The sequence below is a fragment of the Acomys minous genome (genome assembly GCF_964271855.1).
Source record: "Acomys minous genome assembly, chromosome: 3".
Taxonomy (NCBI): domain Eukaryota; kingdom Metazoa; phylum Chordata; class Mammalia; order Rodentia; family Muridae; genus Acomys; species Acomys minous.
The window spans coordinates 106,161,823-106,187,761 of NC_140485.1; the positions used below are offsets into that span (position 1 = coordinate 106,161,823).

Genomic DNA, 25,939 nt, shown 5'->3' on the forward strand with positions numbered 1-25,939 from the left:
TCACTGCGTGGCTGAAGGGAGCAGTCTGGCTCCTTTCCTGTTGGTCTAGTTATTCGGTGCTGTGGGTGCTATTTCAGTGTGTCAACCGCTCCTCGTCAGGGAGCCACGATTCCTTGCACATCACCAGAGCAATCCCTCTGCCCGTGACCCTGACTTCAGCTGACCTCGGATAATTGGCAGATCTTTTTGTCCTCCCCACAGTCGCCATCTTTAGAAGGTTATGCTACACTCCGGAGGGATCAGGCCAGGGAGCCGTTTGTTTGATACTATAAACCTCTGCTGTCCGTGGGTAGATTTAGTAGCAATTACTTTGTCACCTGAGGGGCTCTATAGGTCCAGAGTCTACAGAAACTTCAGCTGTATTTTGCTTTCTCCTGCCATTCTGAAAGTGCTTTACCCAGTCTCACACACCCTTTATCAGCCAATACTCTCAATCCTAATACTTGGCGCACAACTGTCAATTTTAATTTTTCCTTCTCTCCCCCAAAATATCTAGGAAATCTTAAACACAGAGGACTTCAGTACCCTGCTTAACCGTTGATGAATTCTTCAAATCAATGATTAGCTAAGTTACACCAAATGATATTAGCACTATATTCTGCTCAATAGAGCAAGACTCTTTTCACTTTGATAACTGTACTATTTTCTATACAAAATGTAATTATTCTTTGAAATTTCCACACATGTATACAATGTGTTCTGCCTATATTCGTTCCCTACTATTCCCCTTCCGGCTTCTCCAAGGAGCACTGTGCCACTGCATCTTACTCCCAATTTCATGTCTTTACTTTTTTTTTTATTGTTTTAAAAGTATAGTCACATCATTCCTTGCCTTTTCTACATTCAAGCCCTCTCACGTACGCCCACTCTTTGCTCTGCCGTGTGTGTGTGTGTGTGTGTGTGTGTGTGTGTGTGTGTGTGTGTGATATCCTAAATATATAAATGCAACTTGCTCAGTCTGTATAATTTCATAATTTCCTAAACATGACCTGAACAAGTACAAAAACAATAGACACACTAATTTGGAAGGGGGAAAGTTTGTAAGGCTTCAACTACAGACAAAGTCAATTAGAGAGTGCTAAAAACCAGAGAAGTAGTCTTCCCCAGGGAAGAACACACCAGTTGGTTACCTCCTTTTGTTGTAATCATTAGGAAAGCTTTAACAACACAATCTGGCCTCTGTGAATGGGGCTGTTAACCTGGCTTATTCACCTGAAAAACTCAGTTCCTGCTCCCCTCTTTACTTGTTCATTTATTTGTGCCCAAACCCCTCACTTTATAAAATAGGCCTTTCTTGTTCTTTAAAAAAAAAAAAAAAAAAAAAGTTTAATTTTGAAATTGTAATTTAATGACCCTAGGGGGGATGGGATGTCTGTTCAAACTAATGTACCAACCAAGGACAATGCATGCAGTAAACCTAGACACCCTATTCATATCTAGCCAATGGACAGCGCATTCTCCACAGTTGTGTGGAGAGCAGGGACTGCCTGACATGAACTCTGGTGGCCCCTATTTGACCACTTCCCCTTGGTGGGGAGGCCTGGTGGCACTCAGAGGAAGGGGAAGCAGGCTACCAGGATGAATAGGCTGTGACCATATGGTGGGGGAGGAGGTCCCCTTCTGTCACAGGCCTATGGGAGGGGAATAGGATGAAGTAAGGAGGGAGGGGGAATGGGAAGATACACTGAGAAGATAAAAATTGAGATGTAATCTGAATAAATTATTTAAATACAACTGTAAAAAGAAAAATAAAAAAGAAAGAAATTGTAATTTAATGATGCTTCTCCCTTCCCTTTCCTTCCTCCAACTCTCCCATACACGCCACCCTGCTTTCTTTTACATTCGTGGCCTCTTTTTTTTTTTTTTATTTAATTGTTGTTGTAGGCACATATGTATTTGCATATACATATGTAATAACTATACACATATATGTTCCTAAATATAACCTGTTGAGTCCATAGGCATGTTTTCAGGCATGACCATCTGGCCTCTTACTCGGCCTCTCTTATCTCAGGTTTCCCTTGTGTTGCTAAGGTCCAGGTTTATCTGATCAAGCTTCTCCAGGCTTTAAAAAAAAAGTCTGCTGGGCAAAATTGAAGTTCCACAGTTCGAAAAGATGTGAGGATTTCTATGATAATGAATTTGAGCCAAAATATTTGTTCATGCCATAACCTTTGTTTCTTGGCCTTTTATTCCATTGCTTTGACGTCTTTGTGTTTTTCCTATTTTGGTATGACTATATTGATTTTTAAGATTTTAAGTGAAAAATCTCTGTACCCTCAATTACATTCAAGTTATTACTTTTTGCATTTTATTTTTTCCTTTGTGCGGATATGATTTGCTGATATACATACATACATGTTTACATACACAGGTTATATTTGATATAACATACAGGCTCACATTAATTGAGTTTTGCACTGAAAGGTACTTCATAGGAATCCTCCAAGGTGGCATATAAAACTTTAACAGACACATCATGAGTAAGGCAGCTCATCAATCACAGGGTATCCATGCGCCCAACATTTCACCATCGCCGTTGATGCTGCCGGTGATAGCCTGTATCCTGTACACATGGCTTTCCCCACGCTTCTTTCCCAATATTCTGCTTCTCAGTCATCTGTACCCACTGCATGCGCCTGACATAAATATACTGCTCTACAAGCTTCCGTTATTTGAAAGTACAGTTAGGGATGGAAGAGATGGTTAAGAGAATTTAATGCGCATGTAGAGGACCTGGGCTAGGTTCCCAACACTCATGTAGTGGCTCACAAATATCTGTAACTTGAATTCAGAGGGACCTGGATATCCTCTTCTAGCCTCTGAGTGCACTAGGCATGGGAGTGGTCCACACACTCATGCAGATAAACAGTCATTCACATAAATAAATATTCAAAACAATCTGGGAGTTTTAAATTTTTAAGTGTGTGTGTGTGTGTGTGTGTGTGTGTGTGTGTGTGTGTGTGTGTGTGTGTAAACAGAGACTTATGTATCCCAGGCTGGCATACAACTCAGTCAGTAGGAAAGATGACCTTGGACTTCTGGTATAGCATCACCTGATTTCATGTGCTGCTGGAGATGGAACACAGCAACACAGAGCTCCACCATGCTTGCTAGGCGAACACAAATTAGTGAGTTGCATCCCTGGGCCTAAACTGTCAGTTCTTCTAAATTTCAAGTGTGTAGTACCTTGAAAGATCAATTCTTATTGACTATGTTTTGTCCCATTAAACTAATTCAAATATTAAAAAACCCAAAGTCCTATCGTTTTTCACCCTAATCTGTACTCCTAGTTTTGCCATCAAATGAAGGGAAGCAAAAATAAACTAGACTGATGGCTTTTCTTGCTGTCTTCTTGAGCAATTAATAGCCTTAAAAACTCAGCGTACTGCCAAAATTACCATAATGATTTAAAGTCTTGCCTTGCAGCATTCAGGTAAAAAAAAAAAAATTAGATCTCCTCTTCACCCCTATGTTAAAACTGATTTACTGTTGCCGTTTGTTTACATTAACAGGAACAATGTAAAACTATGTAATAACCCTTTGGTTATAAGGAATTTTTACAATACTCATCAATATTTTACTGTTATGAATATACAAAGGCAAACTTTGAGATGGTCTTTCTTACTTCCTGGGTATTATTTTTGACATATAAGTTAAACACAGTTAACTGTAATTATTGAACAGACTCACAAATATCTCAAATGCGCCTCACTATTACACCTGTTTAAAAACGGTATGCCCAGAACAACCATATTTGACAAATTATCTTAACCAGTGTTTTCTTTAAAGTGAAACATACATGTCTTTATATAATGTTTGAAAGTTTCTACAGATGAAATGCAGGCCTCCAGCTTGATGAGTTATACCTGCCATCTTGCCTGATTTGCAAATATTACATGTTATATCCTATTACATTATAAAGTTGCTGGACAGCCAGTCAATGCCTGTCATTGGTAGCTGGGCTTTATCTTTTTAAAATTAATTTATTCAGATTACAATTAAATTGTTATCCCATCACTTGTATCCTCTTGTGCCTCCCTCTCTCCCGCTTTCACCCTATCCCCGCCTCCCAGGTCTAAGACCGAGGGGAACCGCCTCCGCCACTATATGGTGTAGGCTATCAAGTCTTGGTAGCCTACTTCGTCTTTCTTTGAGTGCCACCAGGCCTCCCCACCAAGGGGAGGTGGTCAAATATGGGGCACCAGAGTTCATGTCAGAGTCAGTTCCCGCTCTCCATATCACTGTGAAGAATGTCCTGTCCATTGGCTACATCAGAGTAGGGGTTCAATGTTTATTACTTGTATTGTCCTTGGTTAGTGCAATAGTTTGAGCAGACCCCCCTGGGCCCCGATTCACCTGTCATGATGTTCTTCTTGTAGGTTTCTAGGACTCTCTAGGTCCTTCTATTTCCTCATCTCCTATATTTCTTTTACCTAGAGTTCCAATCAGATGTCCTCATGTCTATCCCAATCTCCTGGTAAGTGAAGACTTTCATGGGGCATGCCTTTTGGGCTAGTGGCTGGGATTTTCTTAAGTGATGATTGACATGTTGATAGTTTTGGGAACATCTACATACAGCTCAATTGTTCACAGGCTAACTGTATTATGCTTAGTAGAAAAACCCCTTCCTCCTGCTTTGGCCTGTGTTGTATATCAGGCCTCAGTATCTATCCAAGACACACTTGGGCCTATAGTCCCCAGCAGTTTGCATTTGTGCAGTCCTGAATCTGCCTCTTTCTCCTTGACTTTTTGGCAGCTTTGTTTTTCCTGAAATACACTACATTATACTATCATGTCCAACAGTACTTCACATTATCTAAACTTCCAAACAAAAGTCTTTTCAATGAAGAAAGCAAGCATGCCCAGTATGCACATGGCCTAGCACTTTTATAACTTGACATAATATGCTTGTTTCAAAAATTCTAATAGAATTTGGGAAAATGGTCATCTTCAAACTCCTAAAAGCCATCTCTGCCTCACTCTGAGTTATGCTTAAGTTCGGATAGAACCCACAGAGTCTTGATGTCAGTCACCCTTGACTTATATCAGTAGATACTAAGGCATGATCTACATTCAGGTGATGAGGTATAAGGGTTAAGCGTCCATTATACGAAGACCAAAGTGTGTATTTGACATTTTTTTTGTCCCCTGTTTGTCATGCACTAACTAATATTAAGGTAAGCAAGCATAGGGATAGCTTAGCAAGCTGCAACTCTGCTTGGCTTGGGCTATGCACCTACACCTTCTTTGTTTTTTAATTCTCATTTTTTTAATTTTATATATTTTATTAATTTATTCATATTATATCTCAATTGCTATCCCATCCTTTGCATCCTCCCATTCCTCCCTCCCTCCCATTTTCCCCCTACTCCCCTCCCCTATGACTGTGACTGAGGGGGACCTCCTCCCCCTGTATATGCTCATAGGGTATCAAGTCTCTTCTTGGTAGCCTGCTATCCTTCCTCTGAGTGCCACCAGGCTTCCCCATCCAGGGGACGTGGTCAAATATGGGGCACCAATTTACCTCGCAAGCTACAATCCTCACCTACATTGGTCTGCACAGACACTGAACTTCAAACAACGGAATCAATTACTCCTCCCTTCCAGCTTTTAATATCTCCCCCTTTTGTCATCAGTTCTTGTATCAGTGGCCGGAGACCAGTCCAGCAAGAGCTAAGTCTTGGGCACCTGCACAGTAAGGCATGCTGTGTCTTCTGAGTGAACCTTCAGGAAAAACCTATTTACCACCTATGCTTAAGCATAATTGGACCTGCATATGATTAAAATCAAATGCACCATGGGAAGGAAGATACACAGTGAGTAGTGATTTAGAGAAATCAAGTTTGTCAATCAAAAACAGATAGCAACGCATGCTATGGTCCTTAGCAACCAACTTTTTCTCCTCCCAGAGCACATAAAATAGCCAGGGGCCCTACAATACTCTCACTTGGGGCTGGCTGCTCACTTGCAGAGTGTCAGATCTGTGTACCACTTTGCTTTCAAAAAGTTATGCGTCCTCTCCCTGTCTCAATTTGCCTGTGTCTTTCAGTTCTTCACATAAGCCCCCAAGAAGCCCAAAACACCTGGTCTAGACAACAACCTCAATTAACATTATGTTGCAATTTGAAAGGAAATTCCAGTTAAGCCCCACCCTCATCTGTGGCATCTAGGAGTGTGTCAGAAGGAAATCAGAAAGAAGCAAACAAACCGGTTGTCTAAGGAAATCACTGGCAACTGCAGAGGCGGCGGGCAGGTAAAGGAGGCGATGAGGGTAACAAATCTCCCACCTTACAGTGCCCGTGCCAAAGCAGCAGCCACACAGCATGAAAATGGCATTGAGTGTGCGGTTCCTCTGCCGGTGAGGAGGTGACAAACAGGGCCTTTCAAGGTTGCAGACGCTCATCCTCTCTCTACAGCTGTTTTGTTACAGTCAGAGTATTCTGCACAGAGCTTTATTTTAGCTTGGCTCTCATTAAGGACTCGTAAGCTTAATTACTAAATATTCCTTAAGAAACACAGCTTGAAATAATTACTTCATTAGAGAAATTTAGAGGCGCTCACTCTCTCTCTTTAATAGATCCTTATTTTAGAATCGATGAATGTTTTAACTTGTCCTTTTGTTCTGAATGCAAACCTCTCGGCGTTTTCTAGAATCTCATTTAAAATACAATTGAGGAGGAAATTTGAAAAATCCAGCATAAATTCCTTTGGAGAAGTCCTCCTAATTAGCATTTCCCACAGTTTAAGAACTAGAAACACATACTTTTGGCAAATAAAATAATATAGAAGACTTTAAAATTTAAAGAAGCAGTTTTCAAATGGCATTTCATCCACAACATTTAACAATATTTGATGAAATAAATGGAAAATGACTTCAAAGCAGAGCATTTTTTTTATATAAAGCGAATATATTTAAATGAACAAGCCATTGCTCTTCATGTGGGACTCCTAACCTCGGAGCAGCGGCTGCCTCTGCCTCTGTTGCCTGCTTTTGGAACCCTGTCCCCCTTACCGGGCTGTCTCCTCCAGCATCAATAGAACACAGGCCCATTCTTCCTGTAAACTTGATATGCCAAGCCTGGCTGATTTTCTGAAGAGCAGGGAGGACTAGTAGATGGCGGGTTGGAAGTACTGGGAGGAGAGATGGGAGGAGAAACTGCACTTGGGATGTAAAATTAATTAATTAATTAGTTAATTAATTAATTAACACATGTAGCTCCTGGGATATTCTGGTAGTAGTTTTAAATTTCGAGATCAATTATTACTATATAATGCTAACCCACAGGAAAAATTTCAAAAACTCTGTTCAGTCGCACAGCTCTAGTGTTCTTCCTTGGAAGAAACCCACTCCAGCAGCTTCCGGCTTTTCTGTCAAGGCTGCTCCTTCAGTTTGACTTTCCTGGGCTACTTTCGCCTCACCCCGTACCTGAGCATCCTCACTTCTTGCGCTGTTTTTTCTTTTTCTTTCTTTCTTTTAATTCTCAGCTGTCGTTTCTGGAGAGCCAGGTAAAATCTTGCTTCTCTCGGAACTGCCCAGCTCAAGGTAGCAGCATCTCCTCCCCCTGAATCTTCCTGTGATCCATCACTCTTTTCAAACTCCTAGTGCTGGGGATGAAACTCCGAGCCTCGAGCCTCGTGCATGCTCTGCAAACCTCTGTACCTTCGTAGTCTACCCACAAGCACTCCCACGGCCCATCAGTCGCCCTTGATAATGCTCAAGATTTGCAAGTTCAAACTTGTATTCTTGATTTTTGAGTCACATAAAATTTTATAATACGAGAGCACATTATAAACTCTTTGATGGTAGAGACCATCATATATTCCATACCTCATGTAACTAGACTTTCAAATACTCACTGCCAGATTAAAATTTTCATTGCCATGGAATTCTATAACGTGTAAAGAATGTGCAGTTTTTATTTATAGCATATTTAGGACTTTAAATGTTGATTAATTTGAATTGTAATATTAATGAAAATAAGCAAGGGATTCAAGTCATCTAATGCCCACCATTTGTCCTATCAAGAAGATTAATCCAGTTTATGAGAAACATTGGACACAGACACACAGACACACACACACACACACACACACACACACACACACACACACACAAACACATACCATTGAGTGGCAAATCAATGTAAATTAGAAAATACTTTGACATGTAAATAGAAAAGGATTATTTCAGTATTTGTGCTAAGTATTGCCAGGCTGGCCCCTCCACATGCACTCATGAAATAAAGCTAGGATTCCGGTTTACTTAGCCAGTAATTTACCAAGAGGAACGAGGCCATATACCGAGGAGCACACTGTGTGTGTGTCACCGACTCACCATGACCCCAGAAACCATGGAAGCTGATTTGCCAGATGCTCTGTCCCCCAATTTGGCCCAAGAGTACAAAAAACTGAACTGCTTTCATTGCCACTAATTTATTTGGGGGGCACCAATCATTTTCAGAAAGAGTCTGCTCAATCCATTCATATTTCTCTAGTTAAAGAAACAATGACAAACTTTGGAGGATTTCTGGCTGGGGACCCAAACTCTTCATCATTGAGGTTGTCCTGGGGAAGCAAGCTCAGTCCTGAATTCTCCAGGACTTCAGGATCTCAGTTCTTCCCAAATGGTAAATAAAAGACAGATGAGGAGGAGGGAAGGAGAAAGGGGGAAAGAGGAAGTGGGGTGTGGCTGACTGTATAGCCTATACCTTAATTTGGTGATACTGAAAAGATAATTTAAAGAAGAGTCCTCAGAAATGTTGAATTTAGGACATGTCATATCAGGAAAAGCACTTCTGCACTGAACACTTCTGCGTCCTCTCTCTCTCTCTCTCTCTCTCTCTCTCTCTCTCTCTCTCTCTCTCTCTCTCTCTCTCTCTCTCTCCTCGGGTAGTTCTTACTAAGTCTCCTAGGCTGCCTTTTCCGTAGTCTAGGAAGGCCTTGGACTGTAATCCTTCTGCTTCAGCCTCCTAAGGAGCTGAGCTTCAGACCGACAATATGTTCTTTTCATATAAAATACTGGGGAGTTCTTTTTCAGGGTAACAGTGAACCTAAGTGTTCAATTGTTATGTATGCCCAGCTTATCATATAGGACCATATAGGACATGAGAAACACAATCCTGTGGTCAATTTGAGTTCCCTGGTGTGATTAGGGCCTTAGTGAAGTCTCCATCTCACATTTCACCTCCAGATCCAGGTTACCTGACAGCACATGAAGCTACTCAAGTGTATCCATCACATTCAGAAAACCACTAATGGGCAAATATGCCAGTGAGACTTTCTGAGCTGACTTTGTAGTAAATGACCTGTCTCATCCATGTACTCTTGAATCATCAATATGAAATCTAATAAAACACCATGGAATTAAAATCTTGGCTAAATGAGCTCATGCAAGGTTACTCAGGAAAAAAAAAAACAGAAATAGGAGATATTCAATGCTTATGATTTTAGTCACATTATATAAGCCTTCTTTCTTTGGTAACATGGCTTTGCTCTTGGTAAACTCAGGGATCCAGGTTCTAAGGTAATGTAGGAATGAGAAAAAGCTTACACAAAATTTCTCTCTTGGCTCAGCCCACATCTTACATCAGTGGAGTGAATTGCCTGTGATATACTTAACCCAGAAAAAGAAAGCCACTTGATGACTACTGCTCAGTCTTTGATACTCCCTTCATCTATTTCAGTTAAGGGATTTGAGAAACAAAATAATTTCTTGTTAGTAGCCAAAATATTAATCTGATGAATCTACTCAGAGGAAAATGAAAAGATTAGGCAGCTAGGGAGATAATTTGATCAAATATAATTCTGGTTTTCATTATATGATTTATTTCCAATGATGCAACATTTAATTATATCTGGTATTGTAAAATAAAGACTGTGTTTGAAAGATGTTCTAAAAATGAACTTTGGCATTTTAGGAAAGTACTAAATATAAATGTGTTATTCAATAAAAAACAACCGAGATGAAGCCTGATGATAAATCCATGTTTAAATACTGGACTGGATGATTCAACTTTAACAGCCAACATTTTAATAACTGTCTACCCCAATGTATCTCAAGTACACTCTATTAGCAAACATGACAGTCCAATTACCTCCACGGTGCTTAGCATTTTATGGTGGCCTATTGCCAACAACAGAATAGAGGGTGGGAAAGATGCCAAAGAAGTTAACTGATTTTAAAAGCTAAAATACTGCTAGGCCCGAAAATTCATGGTTTCTGTAAGGCTTACTCTCCTGGCCCTGTTTAAATTCATCACGCAAGTAAATACATCATATAAATAAGCACCTACCAAATGAATGAATAACCTTTTATATTCTGCAAGGGGAAAAAAGAACACAATGGTTCAATTTTATTACAAAGAATACATTAGGAAAATGTATGCCACATATAAAAGAAATATTCATTTTTCTTGCCGATGGAACATATAAAACAATTAAAATGCATTGATAATCCATTATGTATTTATCTGGTTTTTAATCCTTAAATCTAGAATACAAAGAAGTTGTCCTTATAAGAATGGAATGTTGTCAGGTGTGGTGGTGCATGCCTGTAATCCCAGCACTTGGGAGGCAGAGGCAGGAGGATCTATGTGAGTTTGAGGCCAGCCTGTTCTACAAAGCAAGTCCATGTCTGCCAAGGCTGCACACAGAGAAACCCTGTCTTGAAAAACTAAAAAAAGAAAAAAGAATGGAATATTGGTAAGTAGGAGTTCTATAAAAATATATGTTCAACCACAGATCCTACAGAAATTTAATTTATGTCAGCTGATAGCAAGGGAAAAAAATCAGTTTCTCCTCTACAAGTCAAAATGAGTTTAAGCAGTAGATCCAAACCTAACAACGCCCCGTCCGTAGTAAGGGTCTCATGGATGCATGAGTGACTCTATGAATGAATAAATAATAATATCACGAGACGAACCCTGAATCCAGGAGAACTGAGTCACAGGCTTCCTTATCCCCATAGAATCACACAAGTTACAATAGCTATTACTGATAATGTGCCTCCAAAAGGCTGTTGCTGCTGTGCATACTGCACTGGAACTTTCTGAGGTAGGTGTGAATGTTGTACCCATTTTGTCCACAAGAAAAACCAAGACTTAGTAACTTGCTGATGACATCACTGGGATTCAAATTTATGTGGAGCTGATTCCCTCAAGCTACACAGTACATTTGATATCCTTTATATACAGCCTTAAGGTCGACTATTCACTTCTGAATAGTATCTTAAGAATTGATAAAATACTGGGTCCTACATGGTCCCTCTACTTCTAAAACTGTTAAGTCAACATGAATTTGGATTTAAGTGCATAATTAGTATTCTAAACCACATTAACCAACTTTCCTGTAAAGGACCAGGTAATGAATAATTTAAGCTTGCAAAGCTTACAATATTTTGCAAGCTGTCACAAATATTCAAATCAACTCTGCCATTATAGGACAAAAGCAGACATAGTGAATATATAAGCACTGGGCATCATGTTCAAATAAGATACCGTGATTTGACGTGGAGCCAGTGGTTTTTGTCTACCATGTGAACTTAATCCCATGACCACAAATATACCACACAAGGCATCCTTATTTGAAGACAGTATCAAAGAGAAAGGTCATGCTGGGCTTGGCCAGTAGGCTGTACTGTGCATGGTGTGTTCCAATCATCACATATAATAAAGCATACTTAAGAATCTGTACTAGCATTGTGCTAGCAGAAACGTTGAGCCATCAGATGCTCAAGTCTTCCACTGTCACAACCACTTCATTTAGAACATATGACTGGCTGCTTCTGGATGGCATGTGGAAAGAGTCTACTTACACCCAATCCCCAGATTAATCCCTGTCAGTTTCCACACAAGAACAGCACACATTTGTCACACATGCTCTATTTCAAAAAGTCATATAATAATTCCATATAATATGTCAAATAATATAATTCCAAATAATGCCTGGGTTTCCAGCTAGGCTACAGTCTGTCAGATGCTTGGATGTAGTCCAGATAATGCCAACATGAGTGACACATGCATGGGCATGTGCATCTTGCCATGGAAAGAAAACTCTTACACATGTATGTTTTAGTTACAAGTACGATTATATAAAGTTGAAGGAGCTATTATTATTTAAATGAGCAATGCATCCCATAATAAGTGAGTATACATATATTTGTCAAGAACATAGGTCAGGCCTTAAGGGAGATCTGTTCCAGTTTGTTTAAGTTTTAGTTTTAGTTATGTGTACCTATGTCACATGTGTACATGAGATTCCATGGAACTGGAGTTACAGGTGATGTGAGTTTTGGGGACAGAACTCAGCTCCTCTGCAAGAGCAGCAAGTCCTCTTAACTGCTGAGCCATCTGTTCAAGCCCCGTCTAACTAATGCTGTAACAATTAGTATTCCAATTGTATCTGTTTTATAATTCAAAACCACTTTGATATTTCATTCATCATACTGTTGGATATGCAAAGTACTAAGCTAGAATTTTTGAAAAATAGGATTGAATAATTTTGCCTGTGCTTGTAAGTAATGTATGCTTAATTTTTAAGAAATGATTTCTTAAAGCTGTTTACTAACAGCAGAGTTGAATAATTATGCTGCCATTAATATACACATCAAACCACTCAAAGTAAGGACATTTTTGAAGCATAATCAACTTTCAATAAATTTGAAAAGATTAAAATTATACAAAGATCATTGGTTTTTGTTTTAAAGATTTGTGTGTGTGTGTGAGTGAGTGTGTGTGTGTGTGTGTGTGTGTGTGTGTGTGTGTGTGTGTGTGTGTGTACAGGTGTCTGTGGAATACAGAAGAGGGTCTTGGAGTCCATATAGATGTAATTCCACTAGGTTGTGAGCTGCCCAGTGTAGGTGCTGGGAACTCAGGTCCCCTGGAAGGACAAGCACTCTTAATCACTGAGCTCTCTCTCCTGCCCCAGGAATGTTCTTTCTAAGTTTATACTTGGAAACAATTACAAAGGTATTTCTGGAAAATTAAAAATTACTTTGGACACTAAATGCCATGCTGCTAAATACCCCCATGAATCAATGAAAATATACAAAGTTGTCACAGAGTTTTAACTAGATAAGAATGGAAGGCAAAACTCCAAATCTGTGGGTGCAATTAAAGTAGACCACAGGGAGGTTCAGAGCCTTAAATCCCTCCCCTAGAAAAGAAAGATTTTAAATAAATGACTTAAAGAGCAAATGAAATGAAAATTTAAAGGAAATAGCTAAAATTCCAATGCAACTCAGCAGAACAGAAAGTAGAAACATAAATTTAAAATGGCTGACTGAAAACATCAAAATATCATAAACACCAGCCAAACTGATTAGAACAAAAGCAGTAACATCAATACAAATTCTGCACTAAGTGGAGTAATAAACGACATCTCTGAAATACTTGGTGACAATAACCTTGACAACTTATGCATTTACATTTTAGTCAAAATTTTTAAATTAAATTAAAAGTAAATCTCTTCTCCTTCCCTTTTCTCCCTCCAACCCATCTCATGTCCCCCCTACTCCCTCTCAAACTGATGGCTTTTTTCTTTATTATTCATGAGTATGCATAAATATATAAATACAACTTGTTAAGCTTGTTTATTGTGGCTTTGTGTAGGAAAGATCATGTTGTATTAGATAACCAACTATAGGCCTCACCTCTAGGGAGGGCTAAGTCTTCTCTCTCAGCAGTGATTGTCTGCCAGTGGTCCTGTCCAGCAGTGGAGCCTGGTGAGACCTCCCCCTACCACATTAGCCTGTCTACTGAAAATTAATATAAAATGGAAAAACTCTGTGAAAGACTAACCAGAGTTCACTTAAAAATATAATGTTAATAGCCCCAAAGCTATTATACAAATTCAATTTTTAGTTTAAAACAAATCATAAAGAAAATTATAGGTTTTTGTGAAGAATTCTATTAAACGTCTAGGCAAAAAAAATCATATTAGTTATATACAAACTCTTACAAAAGAAAGAGGCTAGAATGCTGCCCTACACATTACCCAAATATCAAAGTCACAAAACTACAGGAAAATATTCCTCATGCACATAGAAAAATCCTTCAAATTTTAACATATTAAGCCAGACAACATGTAGAATTGATAAAACAGCATGATTAACTTAATTTAATCTCATGTAAGGTTAGTTGAGCATTAAAAAGATCAAGATGCTAATACATTAAAAGGAAAAGCAAGGAGGAAAAGTCCTGGAATCACTCTCCTGTTAAAAAATTTACTTATTTTATGTCTATGTGCCTAAGTGTGTGCATGTGCATAATGTGTGTGCAAAGGCCTGTGTCCGACCCCTTGGAACTTGCAGATACACTTTCTAATTACCTGATGTGGGTGCCGAGAACCAAATCGAGGCCCTTCGCAAGAGTAACTAGTGTTCTTAAGCACAGAGCTGTATCTCTAGCCCTTAGCACCATTTTTGTATTGGTGCTACACACTGAAATCACATTGAAATGCAGACATTTTCTAACAAAAGCGAACTAAGCTGGAAGGATTTGGAATCTGACGTGGCGCCGTGGAAACAAACCTTCTGCTGAAGGACACACTAATGTTGTGATGCTACCCCAGGAAGTTTTTTGTGAGATTCTCTTTATAGTTTATTGTTTTGATAAAGTCAGCTTTGTTAAGGTAAAGTTTGTACTTCAAATTTTACTCCCTTAAGTGAACGTTTCAAAGCTTCTTTAAAAACACATAGGATATGCAAATGTCTTAGTGATACATAGAAATAGCTCGAGCTTTTATACAGCCAGTCCTTTTTATTTTTTCTCTCTCACCCCAGTGCTTGGAAGCCACAAACATTCAGTGAGCCCCGATTTCCTTTTCCTAGAACTTCACAGTGGGATCATACAGCATGTTTCGTTTCGTCTACCTTTCTTTATTCACCATAATGCATCTTGAATTCTTCCATAAATGTGTGTAAATCAAGTGATGTCATTCCTATCGCTGAGTTACAATTCAAATGACTATTTCTCCATTCATTATTTGAAGGAAATCTGGGGTGGTTTCCAGTTTGGAACTATGGAATTAAAACTTTGCTGTTGTGTATTTCTTTTGGGGAACACCCAGAAAGGACATAGCGGTATCATATTATTATGCTTAGCTTCAGTAAAAACAATCACACTGGAACTGTGAGTTGCAGTGTTAACAGTTACCACGAGGGGTTCATAAACCTTGCTAGCCATTTTTGTTGAGATTCATGTCATACATTTTGTTGTAGGAATTTCAGTGACATTTACTGCTTATCTCCTAGGTTTCACTAACAATTCCCTTAAACTGATGATTATGAATATTTGTGAGTGTTACATAAATGTGTTTTTGGGAAGTATCTATTCAAGCATACTTTATAGGACTGTAGATGTAGTTAAGGTGTAGAGCACTGTCTAGCAGAGGTGAGGCCTGGCCTTCATATCTAGCACTGAAAACAAAGTGTGCATAACACATCTAATATGGGTATTTTTATTGTTAGGAACGCACAGATGTATAGGGCGTAAGTTAGCTCATTCTACTGTTACCAAGTACCTAGAAGTCTGTATCATCTGAACAGAAAGGATTTTACTAGAAATGCTCTGACAGTCTGTTTTCTTGTCACTTGTCTGTCATTGGAGGATGTATTTCATACTAGTTCAACTTTTCCTCTTAGAATGGCCAAGAGGAAACAATCGAACAAACAGATACCAAAATCAAATGACAGGAGGTGCTGATGAGGATGTGGGGCAAAGGGGGCGGGGACACTTCACTGCTGGGAAAAGTGCACAGCAGTGGGATAGTCACTGCGGAAAACAGTAGAAGTTTCCTTAAGAAGCTGAAAAATAAAAGATTCAGATATACTGCTTTCGGTCATATAACCAAAGACTCTATATCTTACTATAGAGATATCAGCTCTTCCATTTTCATTGCTAATTTATTCACAATAGTCAGGAAATAGCAACAGCACAGATGTTCATCAACTGATGAATGGATTATGAAATTTCATAGTTGTACAATGAAATATCATTAAAGTGTTAAAGAAAAATGAAAACCAGGAAGTTTTCAAGTAAATGAATGGAGCTAGGGATGGTTACGCTGGAACCAGGTTCGAGAAAGACAGAAACTGCATGTTTTCTCATATGTGGATGTTAGCTTTTAAGTTTTAGTGAGAGTGTTTCACTTGGAATACCACACAGCTTATGTAACTAGGAAAAGACCATGGGAAAGGAGGGAAGAAGAAATAAAATACAGTAGAGTGTTCTAACGGGAGAAACAGAACGGGAGGGTTGAATCCCTTCCTTTAACCCGTCCTGTCCCCTCGCCATGTAGTCCTGATTACTGCCTAGTCCTGGCATGCTCCTGAACACAAACAGGTGGGAAAACATACGCAGCTTTGTGGACTCCTCTTACAACTCAAGGATTCATAACTACACTGCTTTTCACAGTTCACTGTCCTTGACACTTAAATCACATCCTCTCCTCACCTAAAAGTCCTACCATGGTATCTTCCACGCCAAATTGTTTCCTGTGTCACTGTGAAAACAACAGCTTCTGAAAGGCCTACTATACATCTGTGTTCATGGTGTTATGGTACCTTGTATGAAATATGCAGGATCTTGGCAGACGCTAACACTACCATGTATGCATTTTCCACCACCACTGCTGTCCAGCACAGTGCCAGGAGTATGTGGTTTTGCTTTTGTTTTTTCCTGCTTGGTTTTTTTTTTTTGAGACAGGATTTCTCTGTGTAATGGCTGCCCTGGACTCACTTTGTAGACAAGGCTAGCCTTGAACTCACAGAGCTCTGCCTGCCTCTGCCTCCCTGAGGGCTGGGATTATAGGCATGCATGACCACACCCAGCTATAGGGGCTGTGCCTTTAAATTCTGGAGATAAGGCCCACAGCCTTGTGCATCCTGGAAAGCACACAACCACTGAGCTATTATGCTGGGTATTATGTTTCCATCCACTAAATATAAAGTTCTCCTAAGATAGTTTGTATGATAAAATTTTATTTATCATTAAATTCTGTAAAATACATGAATTGGTTCTTCACAAGTAAGAGACAAAGTCTGTCCCAAGAGCACATACATCAATTATATAGTGGGGGCAGGGCAGCCTTGTTTAATGATATTAATCTTAAAATAAGCAGAAACACAAACCACAACAGTAGCCACACAAACTATATCTGATGTCTTCTTCCATGAAACCAACGTAAGTCATTCTTCCTGAGACATTTCTTATTTGTTTTTAATTTTGGGTTGGTTTTCGCTTTCTTGATTTTTTGAAAAATGTTGCCTTGTTTTTGGTGGGAGACAGGTGTGGAGGAAGGGGAGGGGCGACTTGTAGGAGCCAGTGGTGGTCTGCTACTGTGCAGCATCAGACTCTGCTTATTAGGTTTGGAAATAGGCATCATTATTGGCTGAATCATCTTGCCTACTCTTATTATTTTTGTTTTCTGTTTTTTAACTTTCTACTGTATTAATTTTATTTGTTTATCTTTTCTGAGACAGGGTTCACAATGTAGTTCTAGTTGGCCTGTTACTTGCATCAGTGGACTGCTTCTGTTTCTTGAGTGCGGGGATCACAGATGTGAACCACCACGTCCAGTTCTGTTTTTAATTTATCAAAGGAAATTTTAAAAAAAAAACTTTTTTCACAATGTAATTGTCGTAATTTAGATATTCCTGAATTCCTGATAAAAGGCATCCGTCACCGATGCTGTAACTCCTTTCTGTCTGCAATGCAAGAGCTTTCACATGAAAGGAGGCTCTGTCCTCTCAGCACTAAGAGCGTAACTCAGGGACACAGGGCAGCTGGAACCTTCAGGATGTACTCTGGCTCCACAGAGGCGCTCTGCGGACAGAGCACTGCTGGGTCATCTCCCACTGTCTTCACTCACGTGGAGGGAGCCAAATGTGCAATGTGTCTAATTAACTTGCTCGATTTGCCTTCCTCCAATTTACAATGCCCTTTAACAACACCATTACTGGAAAGCTATTGCTGGCCCAGACATGACAAAACCTGATTTGGGAAGAAGCATATTTCAAATGCCTAAATGTCCCCAAATTGAAATCTATATAGAACCAGTTGTCTCACATGCTGACAAAAAATAAATTTGGGCAAGGACCATATTGCAGAAAAGACAAAAGGTAGTATTAGTGTAAAAAGTGTGGTTATATAAGCAAAGAATACAAAATAACCCATATGATTTTTTTTAACTGAAACTGGTAAATTAATAGGATATTTGAATATTGGCTTTCAAGCAGTAAATGGACAGTCATAGGAAAAAGAGAGTCTCAAATGTTAATCTTATGGGCACAGAAACTCCTATTTAAATAAAATATAGTGTGAATCATTGCAATTTAGAAATCTATTCTTTTTAATGTTTTCGAGTTCAGTGCAAATCAAATCTATCACTAAGAAATGCCAGGAAGTAACAGCAGAACGCTCATCAGCACGCAGGAGCCAATCTGTCTTCCAAATGAACCATGTGAACTCTGTATTTCAAAGGAAAAGTTAGAAATTGATACCAGTATGAAAAGTGCCTCCTAGAAAGACAATTATGTCTGCGGACAATATCCTAGTAGACATCCTTTGTTCCTCAGCAGGGGAAACAAGCAACTGTGTTTTTCCATAAGCACAGTCATAAAAACGAAGAAAACTGGTTTTTGTTCCATCTCTGTGGACTCTTTCTGGTACTCAGATTCTTTGTTCTTTTTTCCCTCTCCCTCCCTCTCTTCCTTCCATCTGTCCTTCCTTTTTTTTTTTTCTTTCAACAATATTGCTTCTAGTTCCCAAGATCAAAAAAAAAAAAAAAGTACCACACAGTAGAGATGATGTAGGTGTTGGGACATTTAATTTAAAAACTGTATTCACTGTATAAATGAGTTTCATTATGACATTCCCGACACACACACTTACAATATTCTTTGTCTGTCTCCCATTACTGTCTCGTTTTTTAAAACACTTTACTGTGTAGTTCCAGGCACATCTACAGTGTATATATGGAGGTCACAGCAGGGCTCTTGAGAGTCGGTTCTCTTCTTCCACCACTTGAGTGTGTCAGGTGTTGAAAACAAGTTGTCAGGCTTGGAGGCAAGCACCTTTAACCAAGGCGCCATGGCCGCAGCTCCTCAGACCTCCACTGCATTCTCACAATCCCTGGACCCTTCACACTGTTCTTTTGTTTTTATGCCTCACACTCAGCTTCCATGTAGGAGATAAAACATGTGGCACTTGTCTTTAGGGGACTAACTTTTATTACCCAACATAATCTCCAGTCCCAATTTCCTGCAAATGTTTATATTCGTTCTTCTTTATGGATGGGTAAAACTTTGTTGTGAACACACACCATGAATACCTTGGCTGATTCCATGACCTGGCTACTGTGAATAGTGTCATGATAAACAAAGGTATGTAGGGTTCGCCATTGTAGTCTGACATACATTTAGTTATTGATATTATGTAAGTTATATGGCTAGGTCAAATTTTAGTTTTTGAGAAACCTCCATACTGACTTCCATAGCAACTAGATGAATTTACATTGTCATTAGTAATTTATAAGCCTCCCAACCAGTCCTGACTGGCATTTGTTTTCTTGATGATAGCTAATTTGATGAGGTAAAGTCTTTTGATGGGCATTTTCCAAATGGATAAAGGCCATGAACTTCTTCTCTTCCTGTCTTCATTTTCCACAGGCCCATAATCATCTGAGCATCTGCTCTCCTCCCTGCCCAACTTTTGACTGGAATATTTTTGTCCTGTTATTATATTATAATTTACTTAGTTTAATATATGCTCTAAATATTAGCCCCTTATTGGGTGAATAATTTGGCTAGGGCTTTCCCTTGTGGTACCCTATCTTCCTTTTCTTTTACTTTACAAGTACGCTGTATAATCTGTCTATTCTTGCTTTTATTTTCTGAGGTATTGGTATCTTACTCACAGCATTGCCTATGCTCATATGTTCAAAGTGTTTTCCTCTAGTAGTTCCAAAATTTTAGGTTTTACATTGAGGTCTTTGATCCTTTTATGTCAAACATAAAATAAAACACATAACTTAGAACTGATCCTAAAACTTTAAAGAACAAGAGACTTGAAAAAAGTGAATTTGCTTCATTTTGCAAACGGAGTAAACAGCAATATGAATATATTCTGTTCCAAACCTCTCACTACTGGTTTACAGTGCATGCATGTACAATGCAAAAGCTGTAGATGTAGACAGAACACAATCAAGTTGCCTTTTCTCCTTTATGAATGAATAGAACATACAGTTAAGAGTGGCTTCCCATGATCTATATGCTCTGCACTCTAATGCTGTGCATGTCTCTTAACAGCACTAGTCGGTAGTTTTGCTCCAAAGTCTCCATGTATTCAAAATAGTTGCTTATGCGAAACCCACGCAGTGCTTCTTCCTGCCAGGAAAATATGAAGGGAAGTTCATTTACTTAGAGGAAGATACACAGGTCCACGTGAATAATGCTGAAGTAGCTGATGTATCATCTGTTTTCGGTTATAGATGCTGGGGCAGTTTACATGGCTAGTAAATATGTAATTGCTTTTCATTTGGGGAGCGGTGTCTGTGTCTGTCAGGAATGAATCATGTCCTTGTGGAGAAAGGTTATTTTAAAAAACAAAAGTGCTTTTCAGCTAACAGTAGCAGCAGTAGCAGCAACAAAGCCTAAACTCTCGGGTGATGAAATCTTCCCAATATTTTTCCTATGTTTCAGTGGCAAATATGCAGATACAGATGCCGATGATGCAAGAGATATCCACGCTGAAGCCACTGCCCATAAAGCCCTGCATCACCATGGGGGTCACAGCGCTGGCAGTGGGCATGTCAACAGGCATTTGTCCTTTAATGCTCAGTGTCCCAAACAAGGAACTCAAGAATAAATGGCATGAACAGTAAGAATTTTATAGTCTTGGGCATTAGGGGCTGGCTATGTCTTTCAGCACACTTAAATCTTATCTAGTGTAGCATCTACTTGAAAGATTTTTCTGAACATCTTCAGAATAGTTTTTCTCAATTCAGCACAACCGTGTTAGCTTTTGAGGTTACAGCACTTTGGGACAATTCATGTTTTTCACAAGTTCATCATTTAAAGGCAATAAAAAGAACACATAACATACACACAACAGCATGCCAAAAGAATGAAAGGCATTATGTATCATAAACCAGATAGTTTGCTAGAAGTGACAGATGAGAGACACCAATGGAAGGTAGCTAGAAATACATGCAACTTTTCACATAAAAGATAATTTTAAAACCTCTTATGTACAGATATATATATCTGTGTACCTCATGCATACTCATATATACTGCTGTAATAACTCACAGCAAATATTATTATTATGCTATGTGCCAGTTAAAATCCACATAATTTGAATAAAAAACTGTTACTGATCCACAAGGTTGACAGAAGCTGAAAAACCTGGATGTTTATAGATAATATCTACCCTACAGCTGTGGCAAACACTATCCAACACAAACATTTGAGCTTTGCTTTTAATTTTAAGGTAAAGGACACTGTATCATCTATTCTCCTACCGTTCAGTCATACACTGTGTTAGCATATATAAGTTCTTGACTATGCACGTAAGACAAGAGTGAGTGAGATATGGACAGAATCCTAGACTATTAACAGCCAAGGTCTAAAGCGTGTGCTCAGATGAATAAACGTGCAGCCTCTCCTAGGGTCACTATTGCAGGGAGGAAGCACCATAACCAAAGCAAGTTGGCAAGAAAAGGGTTAATTTGGCTTACATTTCCAAGGAACTGATCATCAGCAAAGAAAGTCAGGACAGGAAACCAGGCAGGGCAGGAATCCAGAGGCAGGATCCGATGCAGAGACCACAGAAGGTGCAGCTTATTGGCTTGCCTCTCATGGCTTGCTCAGCCTGCTTTCTTATAGAACTCAGGAGCACCAGCCAGGGATGGCAGCACAAGCTGGACCCTCCGCCATCAGTCACTAATAACAAAATGTTCTATGGAAGCGTTTTCTTACTTGTGCTTCCCTCTACTCAAGTGACTTTGCCTTCGGTCAAGTTGACATAAGACTGTTCAGCACACAACCCAATCAACTGGGTACAGTGGCACACGTCTGTAATCCTTACCCACGATGGGCTGTAGCAAGAGGATAGCAAAGTCAATGCCAACTGGGCAACATAGGGAGGCCCTGTCTCAGGAAAGAAACCAAAACAAATAGCTGTCTGCTTGGCTGTGGCAGAATATTAGGTCTTTATAAGCTATTGAAAGCACTGTTCCACAAGGTGGGAAAGGATCAAAGTGAGACCAATCTCTCCAGATTAGAATTCAACTTAAATAGCTATTGCTGTAAGAACAGAACTCTTATGAACTTACCCATTTTCTTTAAATTATATGTGAGTTGGCTTTGATAATTTCTACACTAAAAGTATCCCTAAGTTGGAAGGCAATTCCAGTAACATCTTTCCAAATAGAAAGGACCCAATGCTGTGAGAACTGCTTCCCGATGCATTCATGATTGTCAAATAAAAGCTATTATTCATTAAGTGCAAATTACAAAAGAACACAGCAATGTTTCAACAATAGCTCTAATAATACTTTCCTGGCAAAAAAAAAAAAATTATCAGAATCTACTTGACATCTTTTAATTATTGCTCTACTTGCCTTTAAACATAAAGCTACCTAGGGAAACCACGGCTAATACTTGGCTTAAATATATTTCTTCTTTTAAATATATTTTTTTCAAAAATATGTATAACTGGCTCTTCTTCTGGATATTAGCTTTAAAGTTAAAAGAAATTTTCTAATAACTACACTGAAGTTACTGAAGTCTTATTTTATAAGTAAAAGATTTAAATGTACACCTTAAATGCAATTTTAAATGGTATTGTTCATTTTTAAAATTTTGCAGGCAATTTCATTTCTGAGTAATAATATAAAGTCCCCAAGTTTGACTTTTAATCTTTAAAGCAGAATTGTTTCCCTGTCATCCTAGACACTCCCTACCGCTTTTTCCCTGTCATCCTAGACACTCCCTACCGCTCTCCTTAGGGTCATCTTACTTGTGATGATGACCGGCTAGATTGCTAGGCTACTGTTCAAGTTACAACTGGCTGTTTCCTTGCAGTGTTGTCTCCCTCGTTTCATCTGCAGATCTACGTAAATTGCCACCAGCCCGCCCTATGAGGAGGGAAGCATGCAGAGTATAGCCACGCTGACCACTTTTGTAACAACAGTGAAATAGTTGCTCAAGAAAACACTTGAATAGGTTACAGTGCAGTAACTTAAAGTTGGTTTAGGACGTTTGCTGAGAGCATGCTATATCCGTGTTATACCTAATTGCTATTCAATAGTTTGTTTTCAGTGATAGCTTTCATCATTAACTCTGGGCTTTGGACACTGAATTACCAAAACGCATTAGAAATTAGCATTGTTAAGCACAGTACTGTGTGGTTATCACATGACATGATATAAACATCGCTTCCTTCTTTCCTTGAAATATAAAAGCCCAATTACAAGTTCTTTTTTTACAGGTGAGGACATCTGATCAGGGTCCAGTGAATTTAGAATATTACTTAAAAGGAAACTGCACTAGTTAACGAGGGACAATTTGATTCAATAGAAACATAGGGTTAATAGTCAGCCAATAACCTCTCCACATGATTTCTTAGATTATGAACTTATGCAAGTGTACTGACTTTAAATCTTTATTTTTCATGTGCCAATAGGACCACAATAACAGGGCTGTGTTGTGGTTGACATAGGGTACAACCCAAAAGTCTTATCACAGAGCGCGAAGCCTTCTATAGCTCTGCCCTGTCTCTTAGCAGATGCTCACCTTGCTCTGTCCACAACGCTTGTCCTGACCGTCTAAGTCAGTGGTTCCCACCCTGTGAGTCGTAACCCCTTTCACAGGGGCCACACATGATATCCTGCATAGCAGATAGCAAAACCATAATTCCCAACAGTAGCAAAATTACAGTTATGAAGTAGCAATGGGAGTTCCACCCCATGAAGTGTATTAAAGAGGCACAGCATTAGGCTGAGAACCACCTCTGAGCTTTGCAGATGCCTCTCTATGCTTTTATGAGGTCCCCTCCCCTCCCCAAGAGAGCTTTTTAAGATTTTTCTTTTAAGACATTCAGGACCCTCCTATCCTTTTGAGTGTCTCAAACAATGCTTTTTTCACCATATCACAGTGTCCTTCGGTAAGAAGAATAATGTCAGAAATATTATCTACTTACACTGTTTCTCTCAGAAGAATTTAAGAACCACATGAAGGATGGACACTCTATCATGGGACTCCAACTGTGCTTGGGATACAGGTGCCACACAGTAAGTACTGGGATAAGTCAAAGAGTGAATAGACACTCTCTCTAAAATCCTGTGCTCAAGGCCTTGCATCTAATAAGCTGCATTTATAGCAGTAATGTTGGTCATAACAATGTCAACTAACAGTCTGAAGTGGCCAGGATACCCTCTGCTGAGCATATCCACCATAGGAAAAAGCAAAGGTGATACATCAGGGATTACTGACTTCAGTTTTTGATCCTCAACTCCTTGCCAGTAATATGGAGGAAGTACCCAATATAGACACCAGGACATCACTGTCTTTTCTCATAAATCCTCAGGGATATGCCTATGGTGAAAGGCAAATTATACCAGCACTTCGAAAAGCTCTTTGTACATGTTATAATTTTCAAAGGTACTAGCGACTTAATACCTGTCAAAAATGGTTTTCAGGCACCACAAGCCCATTAAGCTTGAAATTTTGATTTGTGTGAAGTAGACGCAAGGTACAAAAAGATCAGTGCTGACATGAGCTACCTTCCTTGTCTTTGTGATTTTATGATTAAGTCTATTCATTCCTAAACATTTCATCATTTATGTGTTTGCAAGGTTATGGTAACTTTTAAATTAATTCATGGAGAAAAAACTTTCTGTGGATTAAAGTGGAAGATAATTGATTTACTAAAACTGTCAAATTTAACAGAGATCACTTAAATAATTTGCAATAATGACAAATCTCATAAAAAAGGCATTTAAGAAGTGTTTTGTTCAGCTAAAATACTTATTATTAATAACATATGCCCATGTGGTTAGGGAGATGGGTCAGTGGGCAGAGTTTCTTGCTAACATACAGGAATCATAAAGCATGGGCCTTCAAGTGACAGAGAGCAATGCAAATGGCACCTAAAGATACAGTCGAAGCTGTACTAGGCTCGCTTTATTTATTCCCTGGGATGAACTTCGTTAATAATATGTATACTTTTGTCTTCTAAAGCTTGGTATTTAATCAGTTTTTCTCTGTCTAATCTCCATTTTCTACTCTGTCATTACCTTCTGGCAACAGCAGCTGCATCAGCCATCAACAGAAATTCCCTCTCAACAATTTACTGATTGGGTTGAAATCAATCTGATTTTTCTCATAATTATAAATTAATTTCCCACAATATGCAGGATTCAGTGGAGGAATTTTAATTAAGCATTTTGAACTTTCACAGCCTGGTTTCCAGTGGAAGGCAGCCTTCCTGTAGCCTTAGCATCTGGGTAAGGTTTGACCTCAGGGTGCACAGACAGATGAATGCCAACTACCCTCGCCAAAGTGTGAGCATGTGAGAGAGGAGGTAACAAGCACGGTCAGTCCAAGGGACACTCAGACCTCCCCACACAGAACGCTATGTGCAAGCTTCCGGTGAATCTATGTGTCTGAATATGCTTTTCAGCACTTCTGTTATATGGAAGTCTACTAATCAACATTTTCTGAAAAGAGAAAATGGATTGGATTTTCTAGTTAAAGAAGGTATTTTAGAACATTAATTTGTTGGATGTTTTTCTTTCTCTTTCTGGAATTGTGGTGGCCAGAGCCTTCCAGTAGCTGTTGCAGATAAAAAGGTTTGAAATGCCATCCCCAAAGAAAAAATTAATAACAAATGAATAAATAAGTAAATATGGCCTGCTAACTCTCAGGACTAAGCTT

At 39.1% G+C, this 25,939-nt stretch overlaps 1 protein-coding gene across 3 annotated transcripts in view; it reads right to left on the reverse strand.

Annotated features, from left to right (window-relative positions):
* Nucleotides 1–18,806: 18,806 nt before the first annotated feature.
* Nucleotides 18,807–25,939, reverse strand: part of TBC1D32 (TBC1 domain family member 32) — a 199,344-nt gene continuing 192,211 nt past the window's right edge. For all 3 annotated transcript variants that reach the window (XM_084777382.1, XM_084777383.1, XM_084777384.1), the window contains one exon: nt 18,807–20,386. In XM_084777382.1, coding sequence (XP_084633508.1) covers nt 20,267–20,386 — 120 coding nt within the window. In that variant the 3' untranslated portion in view covers nt 18,807–20,266. The remainder of the gene's footprint in view (nt 20,387–25,939) is intronic.